The following is a 25,403-nucleotide window of genomic DNA, read 5'->3' as shown; positions in this document are numbered from 1 at the left end:
CTTCTACATACTCTAGACATACTCCAGACATCCTAAATATACGAGATACATCCCAGATATAAACGCTTTGTCCGTTTTGAATACTTTATATACATACGCTTACATCCTTTCTATTTCCGTGCTACTAACGATGAATAGACGTTTCATGTACCTTATCTTTCCTCCCTCTTTCCGTTTTCAGCTGCAGCGGATGTGAGTTGCGAGGATGCCCAGAGGATGCAGAGAGGATACAGCAGACGTTTAACGGATGATAACGGACATAGAACGTTTGTTGCTCGTATATGTCGCGGATTTACATCGTACACGGCGGAAAGTTCATCCGTTCTAAAAGTTTTGTGCAGCTCAAAACTTTTTGCGCGGATGAAATCACAGTGGACGGATGCTCGATGGATAGAGCGTATGAAGCACGTATGCAATGAGTACACAACGGATGCATAGCGTTTTCCAATGGATGGCAAAGATTTTTTTACGTTTTACATCCTTTTTGCATCCGTAAGTGCAGTGGGACCGGGCCTTAATGGAGTACATGTCTGGGGAAAAGGTCTGAGAACCCTTGCCTTAAGCATCTCAAATTTTGATATCAAGATGCTTACAAATTATCATGTACATCAATATCTAGTGATATCCTTTCATGCAGTTTTCTAACACAACCCTTCATATTGATACTACATTACAGTGAACTACACAAACCCAGGCTTGTTTTTTGGAAATTTGCCAAAAGAGTTCAAAACTTGACCTGGTAGTAAATATGGAAATTTCTTTCGCCATGGTTTTGAGACACCACCCTGGATTTCTCCAGCAGGAAGTTAGAGATTTTTCCTCCATCAGGCTCTCCCCCTCGGCTGAACTGGATCTCAAAGTATTTTCCCTGAGGGAATACGTGGTAAATTCATCTAACATCAAGGGAATAGTCTTAAGTGTGACAACAAGCATGCATACTCACTAGTACAATGCACTAATGTACAACCTCATACAGCCCTCACTTTCAACCCCAAAGATCACACTCGTGATAATTCACAAATTAAAAAAAAGAAAATCCCACAACATGAACAAGTCTTGACTGGTTGAGAGACAGCGTGCTGTTAACACTAGCCTAAAGATTTCTGGACTGGAATGCATACAAAATGTCCATGGTAACGCTGCAAATGCAATGTGTCTGGAGGTAAAGGTGGAGGCTTCCTGAATAAATCTACCTACTGAATCATACCAAGCATATGATCTGGTAATGAGAGATTGCAGAGCTTAGAATTTTTTAGTAGATTGACTCACAAAGCGACTGGAGTTGTTATTGCGCACTGTCTTGGCATTCCCAAAAGCTTCCAGTAGAGGGTTAGACTGAAGGATGATATCTTTTACATGCTGAACAGACAGAGAGAGAGAAGATTGGACACAATATCATGATAATACAAGATAAATATAATCTCAAGGTATTTAACAGTTATTCCACGAAGTCGAGTCATACAGGAGTTGATAGCCGACGAGGTGTAAAGCGCCAAGTTGACCGCAGGCCATTCATACCTGCTGCTGTCAGACTGTACAACACCCACAACTTGTAACGTAGCAACAATAACCTGTTTGTCGTTATATTTGCACTACTTCACCACTACAACCTCTGCCATCTCTCATCGATGCAATTATGTGCAATAATATAGGCCTTAAACTATTTTTATGCATACTTATATTTATATAAATATTATTTATGTAGGGCGGCACGGCGGTGTAGTGGTTAGCGCTGTCGCCTCACAGCAAGAAGGTCCGGGTTCGAGCCCCGTGGCCGGCGAGGGCCTTTCTGTGCGGGGTTTGCATGTTCTCCCCGTGTCCGCGTGGGTTTCCTCCGGGTGCTCCGGTTTCCCCCACAGTCCAAAGACATGCAGGTTAGGTTAACTGGTGACTCTAAATTGACCGTAGGTGTGAATGTGAGTGTGAATGGTTGTCTGTATCTATGTGTCAGCCCTGTGATGACCTGGCGACTTGTCCAGGGTGTACCCCGCCTTTCGCCCGTAGTCAGCTGGGATAGGCTCCAGCTTGCCTGCGACCCTGTAGAACAGGATAAAGCGACTAGAGATAATGAGATGAGATTATTTATGTATATGTGTATATACACACACACAGAGTCTACCTGTAATGTGCAATTTTTCCGAGCCTCTCAATAAGGCAATTTTTCTATACTTTTTCATGGTAGATAATGCAAATAGCTCTCTGTATTTAATCCTTCATTTGTCTAATTTTTATTTCAGTTTCATTTGTTATCTGTTTGACATTTTCTTGCTACTGTAACACGTGAATTTCCCCGATGTGGGATGAATAAAGTAAAGTGAATCTAATCTAATAAGCCATGTACAACGAGATTGTGGATAGAATAAAAGTTATTCCACTCATTCACTGGATTTTGAGAAACGGAGCATTTTTATTTTTTTGCAAATTCGATAAATAAAAACTTTATACAAAGCGTCCGACAAAATAATTTCTGCTTAGAATGTAAACAAACCCGCGAAATGACAGTAGCAATTTGTGAAAAATGCGATAATTCTTGGGGAAAAAAAAAAAAATCTTACCAATTTTTTTTTGGGGGGGGTTCTTTAGGTACTTTTTTGGGCGGTTGGCAAGCCAACTTAAAGGTGCATTACTGCCACCGACTGGGCTGGAGTGTGGAACAGGAGATATTTTGGGTGGACGACAATGACTATATTCTTTTAGTCATTTCTGTTTCTTTTAAAATACCTGATAATTTTTGGGGTTTTGTTTTCGAGTTTTTATTTCGTCCTCGGTTGTTTCAGCAACATTCGCCACCATTTTGTTTTTCTCTCCTCACTGTATACAGTATGAGCTGACAGCCTAGTAGTAGAATAGCCAATCAATCAGTGTGTGACTGCTCATATCCAGTGAATGTGGAGAGAATAAATATAATTATACAATACAGCATGATGCAACTAAGAGTACAATTAACCCAATTTTGTGATAAGAAAAATATCTACACGTTGAACTGGAACGCATTTTAAAATCTGTACACCATTATGTGTAGTAATTGTATTCAGGGTTTAAAAATGCTTCCCAGCTCACAGCGTGTATGGGTATGTGTTGAATGGAATATGAAGGAGTCCTTACTTGAACTTTAGGGCCACCTCCTGACACTTTGGAGATGTAGCTCATGATGTACTTGGCTGCTACCGTCTTTCCCGCTCCACTCTCTCCACTACAACCATTACATACACACGCAAGCAGAGATATCATAATAATCCAATAATCCAGATAGTAGTACATTATACAAGTTTAAATCATGGGTCTACTCCAAACAACTGATCCAGCATATAATTAATAATTATACCCATCATGAGCAGTGAGTTAAGAACACCTGGAGTAAAATGACCCTGACCTGATGATGACACACTGGTTCTCCATATCAATCATCATGTTGCGATACATGCTATCAGCCAAAGCGTAAATGTGTGGCGGATTCTCATACTGTGCCTAGGATGGAAAAATTCAAAGAGACCTCAGAATTAATAGCAATATTTAATAATTAATATTAATACCAGATAGACAGAGTACTGTGCAAAAGTCTTAGGCACATGTAAAGAAATGCTGTCGACCAAAAACGGCTTAAAAAAATAATGAAATGTTAAATACTATAAAACAGCAGTAAGCCACAATAAATGAAACAAAAAGTCAAATATTTAGTGTGAGACGACCCTTTGCTTAAAACACAAAAAAGTCTCAGGTACAGCGAGTGCAGTTTTATGTGGAAATGAGCTGTAGGTTTTACTGAGCGTCTTACAGAACCAGCCACAGTTCTTCTGGACACTTTGACTGTCATGCTCGCTTCTTCATTTTGCACCAAAACCCAGCAGCCTTCATTATGTTTTCTTTTTTAATCTGAAAAGTGCTCTCTTATGTAATATGCTGCTCAGATACAAAATTTTTCCCCGTAACATTTAATTTTGTGCTGGAAAATGAACATTTGGACTCTAAAATGTTTTTGGGGGGCGTCGTGGCTCGGGTGGATAGGGCGCCATACCACAAATCCGGGGACCCGGGTTCGATTCCGACCCGAGGTCATTTCCCGATCCCTCCCCGTCTCTCTCTCTCTCTCTCTCTCTCTCTCTCTCTCACTCATTTCCTGTCTCTAACACTGTCGTGTCCAATAAAGGTGAAAAAAGCCCCAAAAATATCTTTAAAACGTTTTTGTACCGATTTGATAATGTAGAACTCACAAAATAGAAATCCATAACAAAAGTTCGTATGAAAAAATATAGGGTGCACAGTATTGTAGATCACTAAACACCAACTCTGGTGATGCATCTAATTTAGGAACAGGAACACAAAAACTTGAAGGTATCACTGAAATGTACACTCGTATACAAGGCCGGATTAACTATATGGGCCTGCGGCACAGTGCCCAGGGGCACCAACCACTCACAGCCGGGGGGGGGGGGGGGGGGGGGGGGGGGGGCACCACATGACAGAAACTTTAAAAATATTTTTCGTGAATGTTTGGACACTTAAAATGGTTATACACTTGACATTGTTAAATAGTCATATATAATTCATTATGAACACTAATTTCATAAGAACAACAACAATAATCATAATTCTGAGCAAGAGTGGCCTATGTGACCACTAACCCCCCCTTTCCTCAACCTGTCAGTTGAGCCAGTCCACCTACGGTGAAATGCATCAATTTTTTTAAAACCGCGGTAGAAATGAAAAATGGACAGACATCAATTGAGTGGTTGTGCGAAGAGAAAATTAAAAAAAGAGAAATACTCCAGGCGTGTAGCTGCAATTAAAAATGTTCCAGTGTTAGATCGTTTTTTTTTTTTTTAATAAAAACATCGACAACTGCTGTCACTACCAGCGCTGAAGCCGAAACTAGTGAAATCAGCGATGCTAGTGAGGGAGATGGCCCTGCCAGCACTAGCCGGGGAGATGCTACAACCACAGCCAGTGTTAGCCGAGGGGTCGGCGACGACGAGGATCCCCTTGAGACATACAAATATATGCTGATCATTTTTGAATAAGACATTTCAATATGCCTACATGCATATCGTTGGTTGTTTTCAGTGAATCTGATGGGCTGATGTAGCCTACTTAATACATTTTCAATAAGAACGACCTTATGTGTACTATTGTTTATGTATATGCTACTATTTTTGACAGCAAAGGGCAAGGTTTGTGTGTGCAGGAGGTTACTGAACGCGTGTGCGCAGTGTGTGTGTGGGGGGGACTTGAGGTATAGTGCCCAGGGGCACCGCACTGGCTTAATACAGCACTGCTCGTATACATACTGGTGCTGAGAAGGAACACGTTTGAACCTACACACAGAAAATGTTAACACATCTCTCCAGTCATATGCATAGCTCAGATTCAGTCCCACACATGCATATTTTAACTTCACTACGCACAGTATGGCAAGTGCTGACACGCAACCCCAACACTCTGCCTTTGCCAACTCGGTCCTGCCCTGTACTCTCCTTTTATTTTCACTGAGTGGCACCCTGGCATTCCGTAAACTTCTGATAATGAAAGCACAGGTCCACATACAACTACACTAATTATGGAAATCATTTGCAACATTAAAGAAAGGCACATTCTACTCACAGCTCCTTGATACAGCTCCACTTCACGATCAGTAAAATATGGCAACTGCTTAAAAGGGTTTACAGAGATCAGCACAGGCCCAATGTATGTCTGGTGACTAGTGGTCAAGGACCATGTAATTGATACATTACAATGATTAAAACATAAATTTAGTTATTACTGATTTTTTTTTTTATAACCAGGTCTATTTGTTCATTCATCTTTACTAGTTAGCCACTTTATTAAGAAAGAGGTGAGAATACACACTGGATTTGACATCACAGGATATCACCCACCTACGGGCAATTTTCTGCATAGCCAATGTATTTCAATACTGAAATCATGCAATGAAGCTCTACACAAGCAGAAAAACCGTGCATCCAGCCACAAGGATACAAAGATGAAGTCATCCATGTATCTCTTTTTGAGGTTTTCTGTGATGGCATCTTCATTGATTTTAGCGAGGAGGACCATGTCGTCCACCCCGCTGACCTTCACATTTTGGGTCTGCCAGTGATATCGCTCCTTACTCCCCTGAAAAAAAATAAAAAAATATATATATTAAAAAAAAATTTCACTGTTAAGTGCATAAAAATAAATCATAAATAAAAGGTTAACACTTCATTTACCGAATATTGTGTATTTTGTAAAAGACCTTAACTAAAGCATTTGCAGCTGACAGTACTGGTTTGAATGGATTGGTCGGCTGATCTGGTTAATAAGTGTAAGAGTATACTCATTAACAAACAAGGCTTTGACACGTGGCATAAAATGTCAGGAAATGCATAATCCCTGCTGAATACTGCACAAATTAATTCACATCGAGACATATACTGTGTCTTTGATTCAGATTTTGTTTTTGCGCTGTTGAACAGAATTCTGAGATGCTGTTAGAAAGTATCACACACTCGTTTGCATCAACCCAAGTTATCCGAAGTTGACAAACATACCTCGTTAACATGTACAGCAGGATTAGAGAGAAGTTAGTTGCTGAGCTTAAAAACATAGCCAACTTTACAGCCAGCATGCAGGAGGCTGTAACAATAATTACAACAAAGCACTGTGTCGACCCTCTATTTTCAGATAACAGTAAATGGCTGGAACCTAAACACCTACATGGGTCTTCACCTATACAAGAGGTCTGAGGTCGTTTACATTTTGCATCATGTGAGAAGTGGGGTAGTTTTGCATCAAGAAAAATACGGTGTAGTGGAGTCGTGTCAGTTCGGTGTTTTCTATGTGTGACGGACAGATTAAACAATACTCCAGTGTGATAGCCTAGTAAACTAGACCCAACCGCCTAGCGGCCAAAAATATTTTTGCCTAGCGAGTGGGTCTAGCCTCGCACCATATAAACAAAAACACCCCGGGCATCAAATCGTGCCCGCCAATCACAACGCAAGGTTTTTGTTTGGATTCTTTGGGCGGGCTTTTGCAGGAGTGACGACAAAGCTGTGCGACGCTGGAGAAAGCACAACAGGAAAGATGGCTACGGCTAGTGAACAGCGCGCGTTTGACTCCGCTTTGGAATCAGTTTTAGAAGAATTAGACTTGGAGTTTTCGTTGAAACATGAAACAAGGCTCTCCGCTCATTCCTTTTCAAGGAGGACGTTTTCGCTGTTTTGCCGACCGGCTATGGCAAAAGTCTGATCTACCAGCTGGCTCCGCTCGTAGCCAAAAGGATGGGGCTAGTTTGTGCAGTACGAAGAATTAATAAACAGCTTTGAAACATTACTTTTTGATTGTTTCTTATTTTCCCGTTATTTTAAATTTAAGGGAAATTATTTCACCAAACACCACTAAATAAAAACTCTCAAAAACAGTTTAAGCAAACCCTTGAAAAACACTTGGAAAAAAATGTGTATGTGGTACAGACTCCAAACTTGTGGTCATTATCTCCAAGCTTCTTAATATCTAGAACCTGTTTATTAATTAATACGCATTTTGAAAAATTATTTATTTCAAGGTCTCCCCCACTGCTTTCTGTCGCTCTGACTACGTCACAGTCACTGTTGCGCTGATTGGTCAGAGCGTTGACCTACACGCACAGAGACAGTTTGAAAGACAGCGGGTTGTTCCTCCTACCCGCTTCGGAAACGTCTACGGATCGAGGCCAGACTAAATATTCACATTTAGTCTGGCTTGCCAGGCTACCAGTGTGAAACAACTATGAACACTGATATAATAAGACTGCACTGTTTCTAAATTGTAAATGGAATGAGTCATCTCTGAAAAATGCATTAAAATATAAACAGGGGTTAAATATTCTCCTTTCAGGAGTCCAACAATGCATGAAGAATGCCATTCAGTTTGTGTGTTATTATTTACATAAACCAAAGGTGGGGCAGCACCACAACCAAAGTTGCATTGTGTTTCCTTTATCCACCAAAACTAGACCTTTAAAACTCACTTATTTGTCTGTTAGAGTCTGAATTCTGCAGTAAAGTACATTTCATACTGAGTACTTGGTTAAATCCGTGTTAAAATGGTTTTGTTCAAATTCAATACACCGATGTGGTTGCTTTGTTTGGCAGTTTAAAACGTCAAAATACGATTTAGCAAATTTGTGAAGGTAACAAGCAAGATTGCTGGTATTGATTAAACTCCACCTCAAAACGTTATGTAATATGATGGAAAACTGAATTTTTTAAATAAAATTTCCTCCTCATGTCATCTCAGACCCCATTCACACTGAAAAATTTTTTTTATTATATAATAACCAAAACAGTCAAAAGTTTGGACACACCAACTCATTCATAGGTTTTTCTGTATTTTGACTATTTTCTACATTGTAGAACAATACTGAAGACATCAAAACTATGAAATAACATCTATGGAATTATGTGATAAACAAACAAACAAAAAAAAGTGTTAGAAAATGTTCCATATTTTTGATTCTTCAAAGTAGTCAGCGTTTACCTTGATGACGCTTTACACACTATTGGCATTATCTTACCCAGCTTCATGAGGTAATCACCTGGAATGCTTTTCAATTAACAGTTGTGCCTCGTCAGAAGTTAATTAGTGCAATTTCTTACCTTCTTAATGAGCTTGAGATCAAACAGTAAATAATAATAATAAAAAAACAACAGTAAATAGTCCTATTCCACAACTGTAGTAAGCCGTATTATGTCAAGAACTAAGTAAAGAGAAACAACAGCCATCATTACTTTAAGACGTGAAGTGTCTTAATTAATAAAAATAAAGAGAAAACATTGAATTAGAAAGCGTGTCCCTCCCAGTGTTTGACTGGTACTTTATATTACAGTTTTTCTTTGTTACGGTCACCTCTGGCTTGTTCATTAGGAATCTACACTCAGAAAAGTTGGACTAAAATATACTTTTCCTTGTTGCCTAGAATGGTGTATGGAGTTTACCTTTAAAGCATTACTCTTAAAAAAAAAAAAAAAAAAAAAAAAAAAAAAAAAACTTATGCAGTATTTCAATTTTTAAAAGGCACACCATCTCCCTGATTTCCAGGTGAAAGATATGAAATAATAAAAAAGGTGCAAAAGATGGACCCTTGAGGACAGCACTCCAGCAACATGGAAAGGGGACGGTTAGCATGATCTTTTCTCAGTGTACCTCTGGATTTGTGTAAAGCTGTTTGGGACAATATCTATTGTTAAAAATGTTGTACAAATAAAATCGAAATTACTCCCAGTTAGGCTTTTAAATAGTCTTGTAGTAATGACTCAGGCTTTGTACTATATAACAGCCCTAGAGTTTAAGGGGGCAGCAGCTAGATTAGGGAAAAGGAGATTTATGATGGCTTTTCAGTCAGATTTAAAGCCACACACAACTAAACAAGATTATATTATCCCCGACTTATTGATTTCCTCTTCGGATTGTCTGTGGAAAGCTATTTCTAACCAAAATGAGCAATTATTTAGACAATTAAGTTGGCAAAGTTTTAAAGAAAACATAGCAGGCCACACCCAACATGCACACATCTCACCTGGCCAGGTAACTGACTTACATGGGTTCTCTCCCCCTCCAACATTATGACTTTAACAGATTGAATCTGATCTTTGGCCCCACAGTATAACAAACACTGTTTTCTTTACAAACTAATACAAGTTACCACAATTTTCATGTCACAGAAAGGAAAAAACAATTTTTTTTTTGAATCACAAAATCAATAAGAACTATTTCATTGCCAAAATCATCATTTATAAACTCACACAGAGTCCTCTCAATTCCAAGCAGGACCTTTTGCATCCATACATTTACAGACATTTCCATTTTGTGTAGATCACTTACCATGCTGAAATAAATCCACTTCCTGTTCCAGCACTCCTGCCCAGGAGCCTTTACTTCTGTGTACAAATGAAGGCGAGGGTTTAAGGAAACAGCAGGTTTCAGGTGAAACTCGGGTTTTTCCTACATGCAGTAATTTAAATCCATCTCATGTAGTGGAGCCAACTGTTTTTATTTTTAAATCCACAGGATAAATTACTAGTAAAGTGCATGAGTTGTGTGTTCAGTGAGTTAAAAGCATTAGTAACTGTCCTGTAAGAAAAATCACACACAGACTGAAACAAGTGCCGACAGGTAAAGAAACTACTGCATTGTGGGTAGCAATATTGAGGTATCAGAGGGCCAGTAAAATGGCGCCCCCTAGTGAACCACTGCGGTAATGTATTAGTTTGGTGTCCAAACAGGCCAAGACTGAACATTTTACCAGGTTCAAGTCTAAATACACTACAGACATGAGGAGGCAAAGCTGGAGAAAGAGCACTCAAGGGGTAGCATCCCTTAAAGTGCCATTCCACCATTGGATGTATTTTTTTGGCATAAAATACAATATATATTTTATGACAACATGACTAGACAGGGGCGGCACGGTGGTGTAGTGGTTAGCGCTGTCACCTCACAGCAAGAAGGTCCTGGGTTCGAGCCCTGGGGCCGGCGAGGGCCTTTCTGTGTGGAGTTTGCATGTTCTCCCCGTGTCTGCGTGGGTTTCCTCCGGGTGCTCCGGTTTCCCCCACAGTCCAAAGACATGCAGGTTAGGTTAACTGGTGACTCTGAATTGACCGTAGGTGTGAATGTGAGTGTGAATGGTTGTCTGTGTCTATGTGTCAGCCCTGTGGTGACCTGGCGACTTGTCCAGGGTGTACCCCGCCTTTCGCCCGTAGTCAGCTGGGATAGGCTCCAGCTTGCCTGCGACCCTGTAGAAGGATAAAGCGGCTAGAGATAATGAGATGAGATGACTAGACAGAGAAATCTTTTAGCTTCAAAATGATATATCAAACATAATTTTTTGACAACGACAAGTATATTAATTTTGCCACCAAAGTCACCTACCCTTTTAATTTCCGCGCGGTAGTGAAACGTGATGTCATCGGCAGGTTCCCCTTCTTGTGTACCACGTCACGTGTGACGTGGCACAGATTATCAGCAATGGCGGATAGAACGCGATCGTCAGCTTCGGAAAAGAAGCGAAGGAAAATAGCAAGTGATGCCCAAAGGAGACGGTCGATGGTGAATATCGGCACAGCAATCGACAAGTGGAAATCGCGTTCTATCCGCCATTGCTGATAATCTGTGCCACGTCACATGTGACGTGGTACACAAGAAGGGGAACCTGCCGATGACATCACGTTTCACTACCGCGCGGAAATTAAAAGGGTAGGTGACTTTGGTCGCAAAATTAATATACTTGTCGTTGTCAAAAAATTATGTTTGATATATCATTTTGAAGCTAAAAGATTTCTCTGTCTAGTCATGTTGTCATAAAATATATTGTATTTTATGCCAAAAAAATACATCCAATGGTGGAATGCCACTTTAAGGTTGCCAAATATGATTTTGTCTTTGGTGCAACTGGACTTGCCTGAAGATTCTTGAAGACGTTTCACCTCTCATCCGAAAGGCTTCTTCAGTTCATTCTGACTGGTAGGGAGCATCAGGTATTTATCCTCTCATGGATGAAAAGCTCATCTAAGGTGTCATTGAGTCATCATCCTAATGACTCTCGAGGCCGTTCACAACCAGCCCCCAGTGACCCACACCAACAGGATGACTCAATGACACCTTAGATGAGCTTTTCATCCATGAGAGGATAAATACCTGATGCTCCCTACCAGTCAGACAGAACTGAAGAAGCCTTTCGGATGAGAGGTGAAACGTCTTCAAGAATCTTCAAGCAAGTCCAGTTGCTCTCTTTTACCACCCACAGCTTACCATGACCTGGATGACTGAGAATCTTCACAGACATCCTTGGTGCAAGAACAAAAAAAGTCAAAGTCCGTCCCATGCCAGGATCTGGTCTTCCCAGGCAATCTCCTGTCCTAATACTAACCAGCTTTTTTGAGGCGCATGCAGCACCGATCTCCGTTTCCATAGCCCTCAACCTCTTGCCTATACAGCTAGGGTTACAGCACGGGGCTAGTCCTCTGGTAACCACAAGAGTTTGACTTCCCTACTTGCAGCTGTATTGCAGCATGCCTTACTGACCATTTTTATGATGGTCTTTGGTATGACCTGACTGCGAGTAGAACTCGCGATCACCTGGTCGAGAGGCGGACATGCTAACCACTAGGCCAACTCGTGGTTTGGTGCAAGATAAATCACGTATAGTCATTTTTTCCCCCATAGCCAGCAAGGGCCATAGAGGCACCACTGATGACATTTTAACAGTCCATCATTGGTGCGTCAAAGGCATTTAAACATGGTGGATCCAATCTCTCTCCAAGCTTGATCAGTGGACAATTTAGAGTAGCCTGTTAGCCTGACTGCATGTCTTTGGACAGTGGGAGAAACCAGAGGAAACCCACACAGACAAGGAGAGAACATGTAAACTCCACACAGAAAGGCCCCTGTCAACCACTGGGCTTGAACCCAGAAACTTCTTGCTGTGAGGCGACAGTGCTAACCACTGCACCACCCATGTAGTCGATCTATAGTTTTTTTACACTTCAAGGATTTGGCCGTTTACAATACCAGTCAAAAGTTTGGACACACCTAATTCGATGGTTTTTCTTTATTCTTTTATTAATTAAAAGACACTATATCTTAAAGTAATGATGGACTGTCGTTTCTCTTTATGCAGTGATAGAGATATTTGTTTGGCATGCTTGAAGCTGGTGCAGACTGTTCTGATTGCTACTCGTTTTGGTTAGTTGAGTCCTTGAGATTTCTCTTGGCTCACATATTCTGCTCTCTGCTTAATGTTGTTGACCAGTAATGTCTTTCTTCTTTCATAAGATTATAATCTTGATGGATGATGTAACAGTACATGTCTCTCTTCTTTCTTAAGGTAGTGATGTAATCACCAGTGATGTAATCACCCATTTGCGTTATGCAGAGATAACTTAGCTTCGTCAATGAAATCATCCAATCATATACACTTGTGTTCAAAATAATAGCAGTCCAACACGACTAACCAGATCAATCACTGTTTTTGGTGGAAATTATATTACTACATGGCAAATAATTTATCAGTAGGTGTAGTAGAGTCATAGAAAACCAACAGACCCAACATTCATGATATGCATGCTCCTGAGTCTGTGTAATTGAATAATGAAGTGAAAGGGACGTGTTCAAAATAATAGCAGTGTGGAGTTTAATTAGTGAGGTCATTCATTCTGTGAAAAAACAGATGTCAGTCAGGTGGCCCTAATTTAAGGATGAAGCCAGCACATGTTGTACATCCATTTCTCTCTGAAAACATGAGAAACATGGGTCGTTCCAGACATTGTTCAGAAGAACAGCGTGCTTTGATTAAAACGTTGATTGGAGAGGTAAAACGTATACTGTAAAGAAGTGCAGAAAATGATGGGCTGCTCGGCTAAAATGATCTCCAGTGCTTTAAAATGGACAGCAAAACCAGAGAGACGTGGAAGAAAACAGAAGATTACCATTCGAATGGATTGAAGAATAGCCAGAATGGCAAAGACTCAGCCAATGATCAGCTCCAGGGTGATCAAAGACGGTCTGAAGTTACCTGTGAGTACTGTGACAATTAGAAGATGCCTGTGTGAAGCTAATCTATCGGCAAGAAGCTCCCGTAAAGTTCCACTGTTAAAAAAAAGACATGCTGAAGAGGATACAATTTGCCAAAGAACACATCGACTGGCCTAAAGAGAAATGGAAAAACATTTTGTGGACTGATGAAAGTAAAATTGTTCTTTTTGGGTCCAAGAGCCGCAGACAGTTTTTCAGACGACCCCCAAACACTGAATTCAAGCCACAGTACACTCTGAAGACAGTGAAGCATGGTGGTGCAAGCATCATGATATGGGAATGTTTCTCTTACTATGATGTTGGGCCCATTTATTGCATACCAGGGATCATGGATCAGTTTGCATATATCAAAATACTTGAGGAGGTCATGTTGCCTTATGCTGAAGAGGAAATGCCCTTGAAATGGGTGTTTCAACAAGACAACGACCTCAAACACACCAGTAAGCGAGCAGCATCAGGGTTCAAGACCAACAAAATGAAAGTTATGGAGTGGCCAGCCCAATCCCCGGACCTTAATCAGATAGAAAACTTGTGGGGTGACATCAAAAATGCTGTTTCTGAGGCAAAACCAAGAAATGCAGAGGAATTGTGGAATGTTGTCAAATCATCCTGGGCTGGAATACCTGTTCACAGGTGCCAGAAGTTCTCAAACCGTGGTTATACAACTAAATATTAGTTTAGTGATTCACAGGAATACTAAATCCTTAAGATTTTTTCAGTTTCTACAGTAAATATTTGGAGTTTGTAATGAAAAATGCAGACACTGCTATTTTTTTGAACAGCCCAATGTTCATTTTTCTTCATTTTCTGTAAATTAATTAAAATATTGATACATTTTTCTTCATGTTTTGATGTAGAATATAATGTGCAGTGTTCCCAATGCATGGAAATAAAAACTATTATAAGGATTTTGAGCTTTACTCACGTTTTTAAACACACTGCTATTATTTTGAACACAACTGTAGCTACAACACACTCGAACATGAATATATACTCACGGTTGTCCTGCAATAAACTAAGAAACATCTCTGAACAGCTGGGTTTGTATCAGTTTGCTCCCGGATCGATCCGCGAGCCAGAATCTCTTAGGCAGCAGAGGTTGACATTCCTAGATCATACTTTATCAATTCAACCTCCTTCAGTACAGACAGATCAAAACCTAACAGTGTTGATGTCTTCAGTGTTGTTCTACAATGTAGAAAATAGTCAAATACAAATAAAGTAGGTGCCCTCAAACTTTTGTCACTGTACATCTGTATTAATTGGCAGGTCAGAAATGTACAATTTAAATGGGAAACACGCTTCAGTTACATCGCGTTGATTATAATTTCCAGGGGTGGTGATAATAGCAGTACATGCGTTTTTGTTGAAAATAATTGTCATGAAGGAATTATTTTTCTCTGAATAAATTTATTTCAATTAAAGGTTGGATTGTTCTCATTTTTTCAGTGCAAGATGAAGAGACTTCACCAAAAGTTGGAATTTTTTCATAACCCTTTTTACTGATCTTTGGGGGGGGGCAATCATCATGGAGGGCACTGTATGCGGCCTCATCCAAAGCTTTTTGTCACACTCATTTGATTTTTTTTATTACCCTAAATCACAAGTTCCTAACTCTTGGCCTGGAATATGATCTGTCCTGCATAGTGCTTTTCCTGCTTCAACACAGGACATGCTGTTAATTCACCGATTCGTTAAATCAGGCGTGATGGGAGCAGGGAAAACTCTCCCATGTGCAGTCAACACTATGGCAGTACTACAGCGGACAACATTAACACCAGTGACATGAAAGAGATACATTTAATTTATTATACAAAGTAACATTCACAAGTTAGGGGAGGTCATTCACAAGATCGTGAAAGATGGTCCATCAAACAAGTTACAAAGGAAGCAAAAAACAGAAGCATAAAAAATGTGAAGACAAAGATGAACAGACTCCTTAATGGCTTACTCAAAAATGGTCGAATAATTCACAAAAACCAGGCTTCCATTCCAAAAAGGTGAATTAAAACTGGTTCAGAAGAATGGAGGAACAAGTCTTGTTAATGGAACGCTCAGGTTTCTCGCTCAATAATAATAAATCATTTTATTATAAATTATTATTATTACTTTTAAATGTATGCATGTAGTGGCATTTAATAATCTAAAACTAAACCTTAACTCACCGGGTTCTTCCATTTATTTGCAGATTTGTTTCTCATCATCTGATCAATTTACACAAGTGTCAGTCTCACCCCAATTAGCAACAACATGAAACTCTTTCAAGTAACTCAGCTGCTCAGTGGCCAAGTTACGCATTTCCGCACAGCTCTCCAGTCATTCCGTTAAGAAGAGAGTGTCCATGTACATTTTTGAAGTTTAAAATTTATATATTATGTACATTTGTACACGCTAAGGAATTATACATTTCTGCTCAAAAACAAAATGAAAGTCAGCCATCCTTGTACATGAGAATGCAAGTAATTGTAAATAAGCAATAAATAGTGTTTTGACTCTTGCCGTCATATCACGTTAATACTTACAATGGTTAGAATTTGACTGTTAATCTCTTCTCTAAGTCAAATGTCATTAGGTGTTGAAAATCATACCCCACTCATGTTTTAGTCCATCAGTGGGGTTTTTTCCCCCCCTTCTATGAAGCTGAAAGTATAGTGGCTATCTGGGACCTGGCAAGTTGGACAGCAGGTGTGCTTTAAAGGTCAAATAAAGCCAGATAGAAGGCTTTAACGAAACAATTCCTGCCTCTTTGAGAGGCCAATTTAAGAGACTCTCAACCAGCTGCAACTAGTTTACCATTTACATCTGGATTTGAAATTAGTAAATGCTTCGGTCAAACTGCAGCTAAAATAACACTGATCAGACAAAACCGACTGATGGCTCTGTGCTGTTGACACCCCTTTCCCTCATATTACACAACATGCACAACAACACCGGACTCTGTGCACTTCTGAGTTGTCCCAGCAGGGATTGCATTGCGTGTGAAAGCTGTAGGTTTTTCACTAAAAATAGAAATGATTAGTGATACCGAAACCAAACTGCACAGGAAAACATAAGACAGTAAATACACAGCACATTTAAGCAGTTTCAGTCTGAATGCAGTCAAAGGAGGCACTAGAATCGTGGATAAAAGCAGATTCCAAAAAGATATCTGAGGAGAAAAACAAATACAATACAAGGAAAGGACTAAGAAACTGGAGGAAGGCTTTGGGGGGGGGGGACGAAGCAAAATTTCACAGCTGAGACCTCTTGAGAGGGTATAAAATCCATGGTCAAAAACCCAGTCTTGGTGTACAGACACGCTTGGATGTTGAAAACAGAAAGGTTGAGAAAGGGCTTGGAAGTGGCCTCTGAAAGTGGTGCAGCTTTGTCGTCCTAGTCATAATGTTCAAGTCCGCTCTCACTTTACATTCACATGATGCCGTTAGTGAGGTACTGGAAACCATCGTACAGCTTGGTGGTGATTGAGCGCATGGAGCCGTCCACCATCTGCTCCACCAACACCTGCAGCTGCTCCTCCGTCAGGCTCATGTGAAATCGTTCCTTCAGGTTTCGGATGGTGCTCGAGCCATGAAAGCAGGGTAACTGAGAACCTGGAGAGCAATCACAATCACCATGAGGAAAAAGTAACAACTAGAGAAGAGTTGTGTCATGCTAACGAAAAGGAATGCTACTAAAATGTTCCTTTGCGAAACGAACTCCAAAAGCTATTCGAGAACAGTCAAGTTTATTTGTATCGCGCTTTTAACAATAGACATTGTCGCAAACCAGCTTTACAGAATTTGAACGACTTAAAACATGAGCTATTTTATCCCTAATCTATCCCCAATGAGCAAGCCTGTGGCGACGGTGGCAAGGAAAAACTCCCTCAGACGACATGAGGAAGAAACCTCGAGAGGAACCAGACTCAAAAGGGAACCCATCCTCATCTGGGCAACAACAGACAGCATGACTATAACATTAACAGTTTTAACATGAGGACAGTTTCGTTGATGTTATAACTAGTGCTGTCAAAAATGTCGCATTATTAACGCGTTAACTTGACTCAATTTTAACGGCGATAATTTTTTTATCGCGAGATTAACGCTCTGTGGCATGATGTAGGTTTTTCATAAGCTTTTGAAACTGCCAGTAACTTGGAACAGAGACTTCGCTTAGAAAATGATAGCAGCTAGACTGTAATGCCCCGCACAGCCAGAGTCCTCTACCCTCCTCCCCCAAAGAACCAGCGCGGGCAGGGCGCACTAGTAGAGATGGGATTTATGGCTCTTTGATGGGATCCGCATCTTTGTGATCCGTTCTTTGAAAAGAGCCGTTCAAAAGACTGGCTCATTTGGCTCTTTTTAAATATTTATTCAGTTTTAAGACGACAGCGTCTAAAGAAGCCAGATCCCTCTGAACTGTAAACTCAATGCTATCCCAGAAATCCTTCCTGTAATATGCAAATTTGGCCGCCTCTGATTGGACAGCGCGACGCATCAACAGGCAGAAAGTGTAAAAGTACAAAATGTGTTAAGTGAGCTGAAACAGTAAAGATCAGATTCAATGCAATATTTATCAACGAACAACTTAAACTTAATATAATAGTGTACTTTATATTATAATCAAGCATGTCAAGCCTACCGTCACTGTGTAACCTATCTCTCTGATTAAAGTTGTAGACTAACTCAAACAGTAGATCATTTCACTCATGGTTCTCTTGCTAGCCCCGCGCCGGTGCTCGGCTTAGGTTTCACTTTGCAGTGGCTGTGTCAAGACGTGTTATGCTTTGCGATATATAAAAAAAAAAAAAAAAAAAAAAACCCATTGGTACAAAGCAAGCCCGGCGGCACGGTGGTGTAGTGGTTAGCGCTGTCGCCTCACAGCAAGAAGGTCCTGGGTTCGAGCCCCGGGGCCGGCGAGGGCCTTTCTGTGTGGAGTTTGCATGTTCTCCCCGTGTCCGCGTGGGTTTCCTCCGGGTGCTCCGGTTTCCCCCACAGTCCAAAGACATGCAGGTTAGGTTAACTGGTGACTCTAAATTGACCGTAGGTGTGAATGTGAGTGTGAGTGTGAATGGTTGTCTGTGTCTGTGTGTCAGCCCTGTGATGACCTGGCGACTTGTCCAGGGTGTACCCCGCCTTTCGCCCGTAGTCAGCTGGGATAGGCTCCAGCTTGCCTGCGACCCTGTAGAAGGATAAAGCGGCTAGAGATAATGAGAATGAGACAAAGCAAGCCCATTAATTTTTTATGCTGATAAGAGAATTACAATGTTTTTTTTTATGTGACAAAAATGTGCAATTAAATTGCGATTAATCGCGAATCAACTATGACAGTCGCGACATTAATCACGATTAAATATTTTAATCGCTTGACAGCACTAGTTATAACTCTTCATTGATGGAAACTTGAGTGCAAAACTGTTCATGATAACTGCAGTCCTAAAGTTAGCAAGACAACTGTAGTCCTCAGCCATAAAAGCATTACTGTAAGAGTCCAGAGCATCCTCCAGGTATAACCCTCAACTGTCCTCATGGGGCCGGCCTTCGCAGGAGCGGTGCGATAAAACTCCGACCAGAACAGCTTAGGGATAGACACTCAGCATTTTCCAAGTTGGATCAAAGCCACCAGTCCTGTGCTGAGGGGATGCAGTTTCAGCAGGAGAGCTGGTAGTGTTCGATTCAGGCAGAATTTTGATTTCAAAGGTGGTGGGGGACAAAGTACAGGCAGAAATCCTCAAAAGGGCTTAATGTTTTCCAGATACCCCTACTGGAGGTCTATCTGCTGTACTCGGGTCCGTCTTGCAAAAGAAATCTTGATCTCAATTAAGTTACCTGATTAAATAAAAGGTTGTATATAAATGAGGGAATATCTTGGTGGAAAGTTCATCCTTCCAGTACAGTTCCACAGATATGGCAGGGAGCGCTGAAGATATTCTGGAGACTCATGGTGACCTCATTACTAAGACACTCCATTTTGGTTTTGTCACCTATCTGTACCACAGCCTCTCATTCTTTATTGCTTGATTCTACATGCTATTTCTGCTCCCTGCCCATCACCTGGAGCAGCTGTTTCTGCCGAGTTACAGACAAGAAATTATTTTGAAATAAAAATACTTTCATGAAAGGAAGTGTTATACTGGAGTGATTGAGAGATTAAAATGGCATATGAACCATTTATAGTTCTAATTGATGTATAAGTCTAATTAGAAAGTCAGATAGCTTATTTCTTCTTTCTGTAATTTGTTTTCACTCACCTCTCCACTGCCCGTCACTACACTGATTTATGTGTCGAGTGAAGTAGTACAGTAGTAGACTGACTGTGCTCGTTTGAAATAACGTAAAAAAAATAAGTCTTATTCTATGGCTAGCTAACTTCATGTTTATAAAGTGACATCATATTCCAACATGATCAAAATATGAACGTTTGTAACATAAATGTTAGCTAACTTAATATACAGCATGTCTGAAGACATCGCTCACACTCCCCCTCCCCAAACAATTTCGCAGGCCCTCCATCTTTTGCTGCTTGAGGGTTTCTGACATTGCTAACTATTGTTTGAATCAAATCATTTGAATCAATTTTGAGCGCACGAGAGGAGAGCGCAGTGGACAGAAAACCGGCAGCTTGAGCAAGGGAGGTTTCTGCATGGTCCTAGTGCCTGCACACGCTCCTGTCCCCCACCCCCTCAGACTTTAAAGCTCATAGGCAACGGTTTTAAGTTTTATGCACATTTGAAACTTTAAATGTGCAAAAACCCTCTGTAATTTTCTTCTGGTCCCAAGAAGTATTGTTAATAAGTAATAATTAAAATAAGTTAGCACGGATCGTGGCGAATTTCTGTTCGGCTATTTTCGTGACCACTCGGCACGTGACGTCATTTAAGACAAACAAACCGCTTGAGTTGAGTCCACTTCCGTTTTACTAGCATTGCCGTTTGGCTTGAGTGCAGACGGGCGTTCAGGAATTTCCAAAGAAAAACCATGCCTTATTGTTGTGCAGTGAACTGTAACAACGGATCCGGTTCAGGAAGAAGTTTTTACCTTTTTCCGAGAGAGGAGAAGAGGGGGAGAGAGTGGATTGGCTTTTTCCGGAAGAGAAGAGGCGGAGCGAGAGGATTGGCTTTTTCCGAAAAAGGAGAAGAGGCAGAGAGAGTGGATTGTGCGCGTGAAGTCAGAGGGTTGTTTTTTTTTTTTCCCGGAAGAGGAAACGAGGCAGAGAGAGTGGATTGTGTGCGTGAAACAAATTCAAGCAGTCAAAGAAGAAAAGGACCAGCAACGCTCAAGCAAAAAGGAGAAGATTGGAGGTAAATATTTTTACTTTTGCTTGCAATTGACAAGTCAAGAATCCTGAGGGATCCTGTACAATCATTGTGGAAATGAGACAAAGGGATATGTCCTCGCTTAGAGTAGGCTATAAATAGTATAATGCCGCGGATGGCAGGCTAATGTGGCCTACTGGCGCACTGTCCAGTAATCGTTACCTACACTAGGGAGGGCGGTTTAATTATTCTTAAAAAGGACTCTTATTTAGTATTACGATGAAAGTAGGAATTTATCATAACTACCAGGACAAATCGTTTGGGTGTGAGTCTTGTTGAGGGTCACTGCGATCAGAGTCGGCCGAGTCGCTGTCCGATTCCGAGGCTGCACGGTCAAACCAGTGAGCCACATTCACTGATTGCTTCGCAACGGCCATAGGTACATACATACATGTTTTCACCTCTCGATATTCAATGTGGAGAGTTCCTACTTCAAAATCGCTATCAGACATTTTACACAACCTCTCACGACCAAAGTCCGTACACGTGTGCTCGGTTCGCAAGTAAACACAGAGCTGCTCCCAGTCTGTTTGGCTTAAATGACGTCAGGACGACGGTCCCCTGGTAGTGAAAGTGCGCATAAGTGAGATGTAAACAAACCTTCGGAACTTGGGCAAAACAGTATATTTTAACCGTTTTATTCAATTTTAGGGTGCAAATTAGACACCAGGAAGATTGAATTCGATTTTTGTGTCGCTCTTCTAGACAATAAAGTTGATGTTCTACGTTTCACCTCCTACCATTGCCTATGACCTTTAATGTGCGTGTGTGTGTGTGTACGTGCGCGTGGGTGGGGGCGGTTCCCCAATATAATGGTAGGGGAAAAACTGACACTACCTTGCTGCATGATTTCCACAATCTGGATGACTTTCTCCATATGTTTGCGTGCAGCAATGAGACCCTGAAGCATGAGCATCTTGTAATAGTTGAACATGTCTCCATCTTGACCGCCCATAACCTAAAAGATAACCACACAGTTTTGAAATCTGAACAAAAAGCTTGTGCGTGGTACTTTTCATACATTTCAAAATATTTCCTTCCATGACAGTACATGTACCAAAAAAAAAAAAAAAAAAAAAAAAAAAAAAAAAAAGTCTCCTTACATCTACAAACTCATTAGTCAGTTTGAAGGCAGAAGTCTCAAAGCCGAGGTTTCTTGGAGAGCTTGACAAAATGAAGCCAAAGTCAATGTGAATAATATGACCCTCAGAGTCGAGCAGAATGTTTCCATTGTGCCTGGAAAGCAGAGCATTATAAGATACAAGATCCAACAAATACTGCACATTAATCCACTTGTACACAAACTGCACTTTGCTAATAATTAGAAAACTGCTCTTCTGGAAAAGTCACAGAAGGCTATAGTATGCAGTTTCTTTATATGCTACATCAAAGACTCTCAATCAGCGACTGATCTGATAAATGATCCCACTCCCACACCAACAAAAGTAAGAGACACTTATTGAATATTTCACTTTTGCAACCCGAAACCAACCACTGTGTACACAGATACAGGTTTGTATTCATCAAGCTTCTCAGTATTGCACATAATCATGCTGAAAACATTCTTATGACTTGAATTAATCACAGTTTATAAAGTATGACCTGGGACTTACATTATAATCAGCCATGGGTAGGCTCAACATTTAACAAATGAAACTCCATTTACGTTTTACGACAGCAACAGACCATAAATGGACTCTTCCAAGAAAGACATTTTGTACTTTTTTTTTTTTTAAAACTGCTCCCGTCAGGGGTTGCCACAGCAGATCTGATCCGCATGTTTGATTTGGCATAGGTTTTACACTGGATGCCCTTCCTGACAACCCTCCCCAATCCATCCAGGCTTGGGACAGGTATGGACTGGCTTGTGCAATCCCAGTGGCTGGGCAAGTTACCGAATATGCATGTCTGAACTGCAAAAGGAAACCCACGCAGAGAACATGCAAATGCCACACAGAAAGGCCCCCCATCAGCTATGAGGTTCAAACCTGGAACCCTCTTGCTGTGAGGTAACAGTGCTAACCACTACACCACCGTGCCATGAAAAACATTTCATACAACCCCGATTCCAAAAAAGTTGGGACAAAGTACAAATTGTAAATAAAAACGGAATGCAATAATTTACAAAATCTCAAAAACTGATATTTTATTCACAATAGAACATAGACAACATATCAAATGTCGAAAGTGAGACATTTTGACATTTCATGCCAAATATTGGCTCATTTGAAATTTCATGACAGCAACACATCTCAAAAAAGTTGGGACAGGGGCAATAAGAGGCTGGAAAAGTTAAAAGTACAAAAAAGGAACAGCTCATTGCAACTCATTAGGTCAATTGGCAATAGGTCATTAACATGACTGGGTATAAAAAGAGCATCTTGGAGTGGCAGCAGCTCTCAGAAGTAAAGATGGGAAGAGGATCACCAATCCCCCCAATTCTGCGCCGACAAATAGTGGAGCAATATCAGAAAGGAGTTCGACAGTGTAAAATTGCAAAGAGTTTGAACATATCATCATCTACAGTGCATAATATCATCAAAAGATTCAGAGAATCTGGAAGAATCTCTGTGCGGAAGGGTCAAGGCCGGAAAACCATACTGGGTGCCCGTGATCTTCAGGCCCTTAGACGGCACTGCATCACATACAGGCATGCTTCTGTATTGGAAATCACAAAATGGGCTCAGGAATATTTCCAGAGAACATTATCTGTGAACACAATTCACCGTGCCATCCGCCGTTGCCAGCTAAAACTCTATAGTTCAAAGAAGCTGTATCTAAACATGATCCAGAAGCGCAGACGTCTTCTCTGGGCCAAGGCTCATTTAAAATGGACTGTGGCAAAGTGGAAAACTGTTCTGTGCTCAGACGAATCAAAATTTGAAGTTCTTTATGGAAATCAGGGACGCCGTGTCATTCGGACTAAAGAGGAGAAGGACGACCCAAGTTATCATCAGCGCTCCGTTCAGAAGCCTGCATCTCTGATGGTATGGGGTTGCATTAGTGCATGTGGCATGGGCAGCTTACACATCTGGAAAGACACCATCAATGCTGAAAGGTATATCCAGGTTCTAGAGCAACATATGCTCCCATCCAGACGACGTCTCTTTCAGGGAAGGCCTTGCATTTTCCAACATGACAATGCCAAACCACATACTGCATCAATTACAGCATCATGGCTGCTTAGAAGAAGGGTCCGGGTACTGAACTGGCCAGCCTGCAGTCCAGATCTTTCACCCATAGAAAACATTTGGCGCATCATAAAACGGAAGATACGACAAAAAAAGACCCAAGACAGTTGAGCAACTAGAATCCTACATTAGACGAGAATGGGTTAACATTCCTATCCCTATCCCAGACGTTTACAGACTGTTGTAAAGAGAAAAGGGGATGTCTCACAGTGGTAAACATAGCCTCGTCCCAACTTTGAGATGTGTTGTCATGAAATTTAAAATCACCTAATTTTTCTTTTTAAATGATACATTTTCTCAGTTTAAACATTTGATATGTCATCTATGTTCTATTCTGAATAAAATATGGAATTTTGAAACTTCCACATCATTGCGTTCCGTTTTTATTTACAATTTGTACTTTGTCCCAACTTTTTTGGAATCGGGGTTGTACTTACTGTGTTAAATTTTTTTTTTTAATTTTAGTCTCAGCCAATTCCCATCCATCAGTACCAATCTGGAAGGGTGAAGGCTCTCAAATGCTTCCTCTCAGACAAGTGAAGCCAGCCAACCGCATCTTTTCGAACTGCTGCTCATGCTGTCTCACAGGGGAGTGCAACACACTCGGAAGAAAGTGCTATCTACCCTCTTCTGCATGCATGAGCTCACAGACACCAATAATTGCCTAGTGTCTCTGTGACTGATCGGGGTGACAGCATGCCACCCCTCCCACATTGAGTATATCCAATTAAGCGCTCTTGGATTCCCAGCCATGGATGGCTGGGACATCTTCAGGATTCAAAAAACAGTGACCTCTGGACAATATTAGTTTCAAGAGAATTCTTACAAGTTAATGTGTGTGTTAAGATAATAGATGCGTAAAATTCTATAATGTTTATTATCTAATGAAGGTGTTTACAGGAGCAATTACATATTGAGGTAAAAAAAAAAAAAAGTTCTAAAAGTACAAAACTGTCATTCCTAATAACGGTCATCCTTACAGTTCTAACTTCATTTAGAAAAAGTAAAAAAAAAAAAAAAAAGGTACTGACCAATATTTGTAATTCTTCCTGTTATTTATACTCATCTGTAAAATAATCTGATTCACATATGCTCATTAATTTTCTTTGAGACACTGGAGATTTCTTCATTTTAGGTTCCATGCTATGATGAACCCTGGCAAAGACATAACTCCGTCTATAAAAATCATATACCATACGAGACCCATCATAAACATGGGCTACTTTATATCTAAAATTAATCACTAAAACTGATTAATTCAGGTATTACAAAGTATTTTTCAGGTGCTGTAATAATAATAATTTTTCAGGCTGATGGAGTACACAACTGCGTTATGTTGTGATTTTTGCAAAGGAAAATAAGGTTAACCTAAC

The 25,403-nt window shown here is 40.6% G+C and overlaps 2 protein-coding genes across 5 annotated transcripts in view; both read right to left on the bottom strand.

Annotated features, from left to right (window-relative positions):
• Positions 1–10,125, bottom strand: part of myo1eb (myosin IEb) — a 46,342-nt gene extending 36,217 nt beyond the window's left edge. The window contains exons 1-7 of the mRNA XM_060922374.1: positions 9,841–10,125; positions 5,974–6,111; positions 5,599–5,688; positions 3,374–3,468; positions 3,106–3,193; positions 1,270–1,359; positions 737–868 (exon numbers count right to left, since the gene is read on the bottom strand). Of these exons, the coding sequence (XP_060778357.1) occupies positions 737–868; positions 1,270–1,359; positions 3,106–3,193; positions 3,374–3,468; positions 5,599–5,688; positions 5,974–6,111; positions 9,841–9,843 (636 nt within the window). The 5' untranslated portion in view covers positions 9,844–10,125. The remainder of the gene's footprint in view (positions 1–736; positions 869–1,269; positions 1,360–3,105; positions 3,194–3,373; positions 3,469–5,598; positions 5,689–5,973; positions 6,112–9,840) is intronic.
• Positions 10,126–15,273: 5,148 nt separating this feature from the next.
• The window catches only part of pi4kb (phosphatidylinositol 4-kinase, catalytic, beta), a 37,777-nt gene continuing 27,647 nt past the window's right edge, over positions 15,274–25,403 (bottom strand). For 2 of the 4 annotated variants that reach the window (XM_060922370.1, XM_060922371.1), the window contains exons 10-12: positions 21,943–22,075; positions 21,677–21,797; positions 15,275–17,135 (exon numbers count right to left, since the gene is read on the bottom strand). In XM_060922370.1, the coding sequence (XP_060778353.1) occupies positions 16,954–17,135; positions 21,677–21,797; positions 21,943–22,075 (436 nt within the window). In that variant the 3' untranslated portion in view covers positions 15,275–16,953. Of the gene's footprint in view, positions 17,136–21,676; positions 21,798–21,942; positions 22,076–25,403 lie in introns of all 4 variants that reach the window. The other 2 variants (XM_060922373.1, XM_060922372.1) reach the window with 2 other exon arrangements.

Source organism: Neoarius graeffei, chromosome 5, assembly GCF_027579695.1.
Source record: "Neoarius graeffei isolate fNeoGra1 chromosome 5, fNeoGra1.pri, whole genome shotgun sequence".
In the NCBI taxonomy this organism is placed as follows: Eukaryota; Metazoa; Chordata; class Actinopteri; order Siluriformes; family Ariidae; genus Neoarius; species Neoarius graeffei.
Note: the sequence above shows the minus strand (reverse complement) of the source record. Positions and strands in the feature narration are given on the sequence as shown.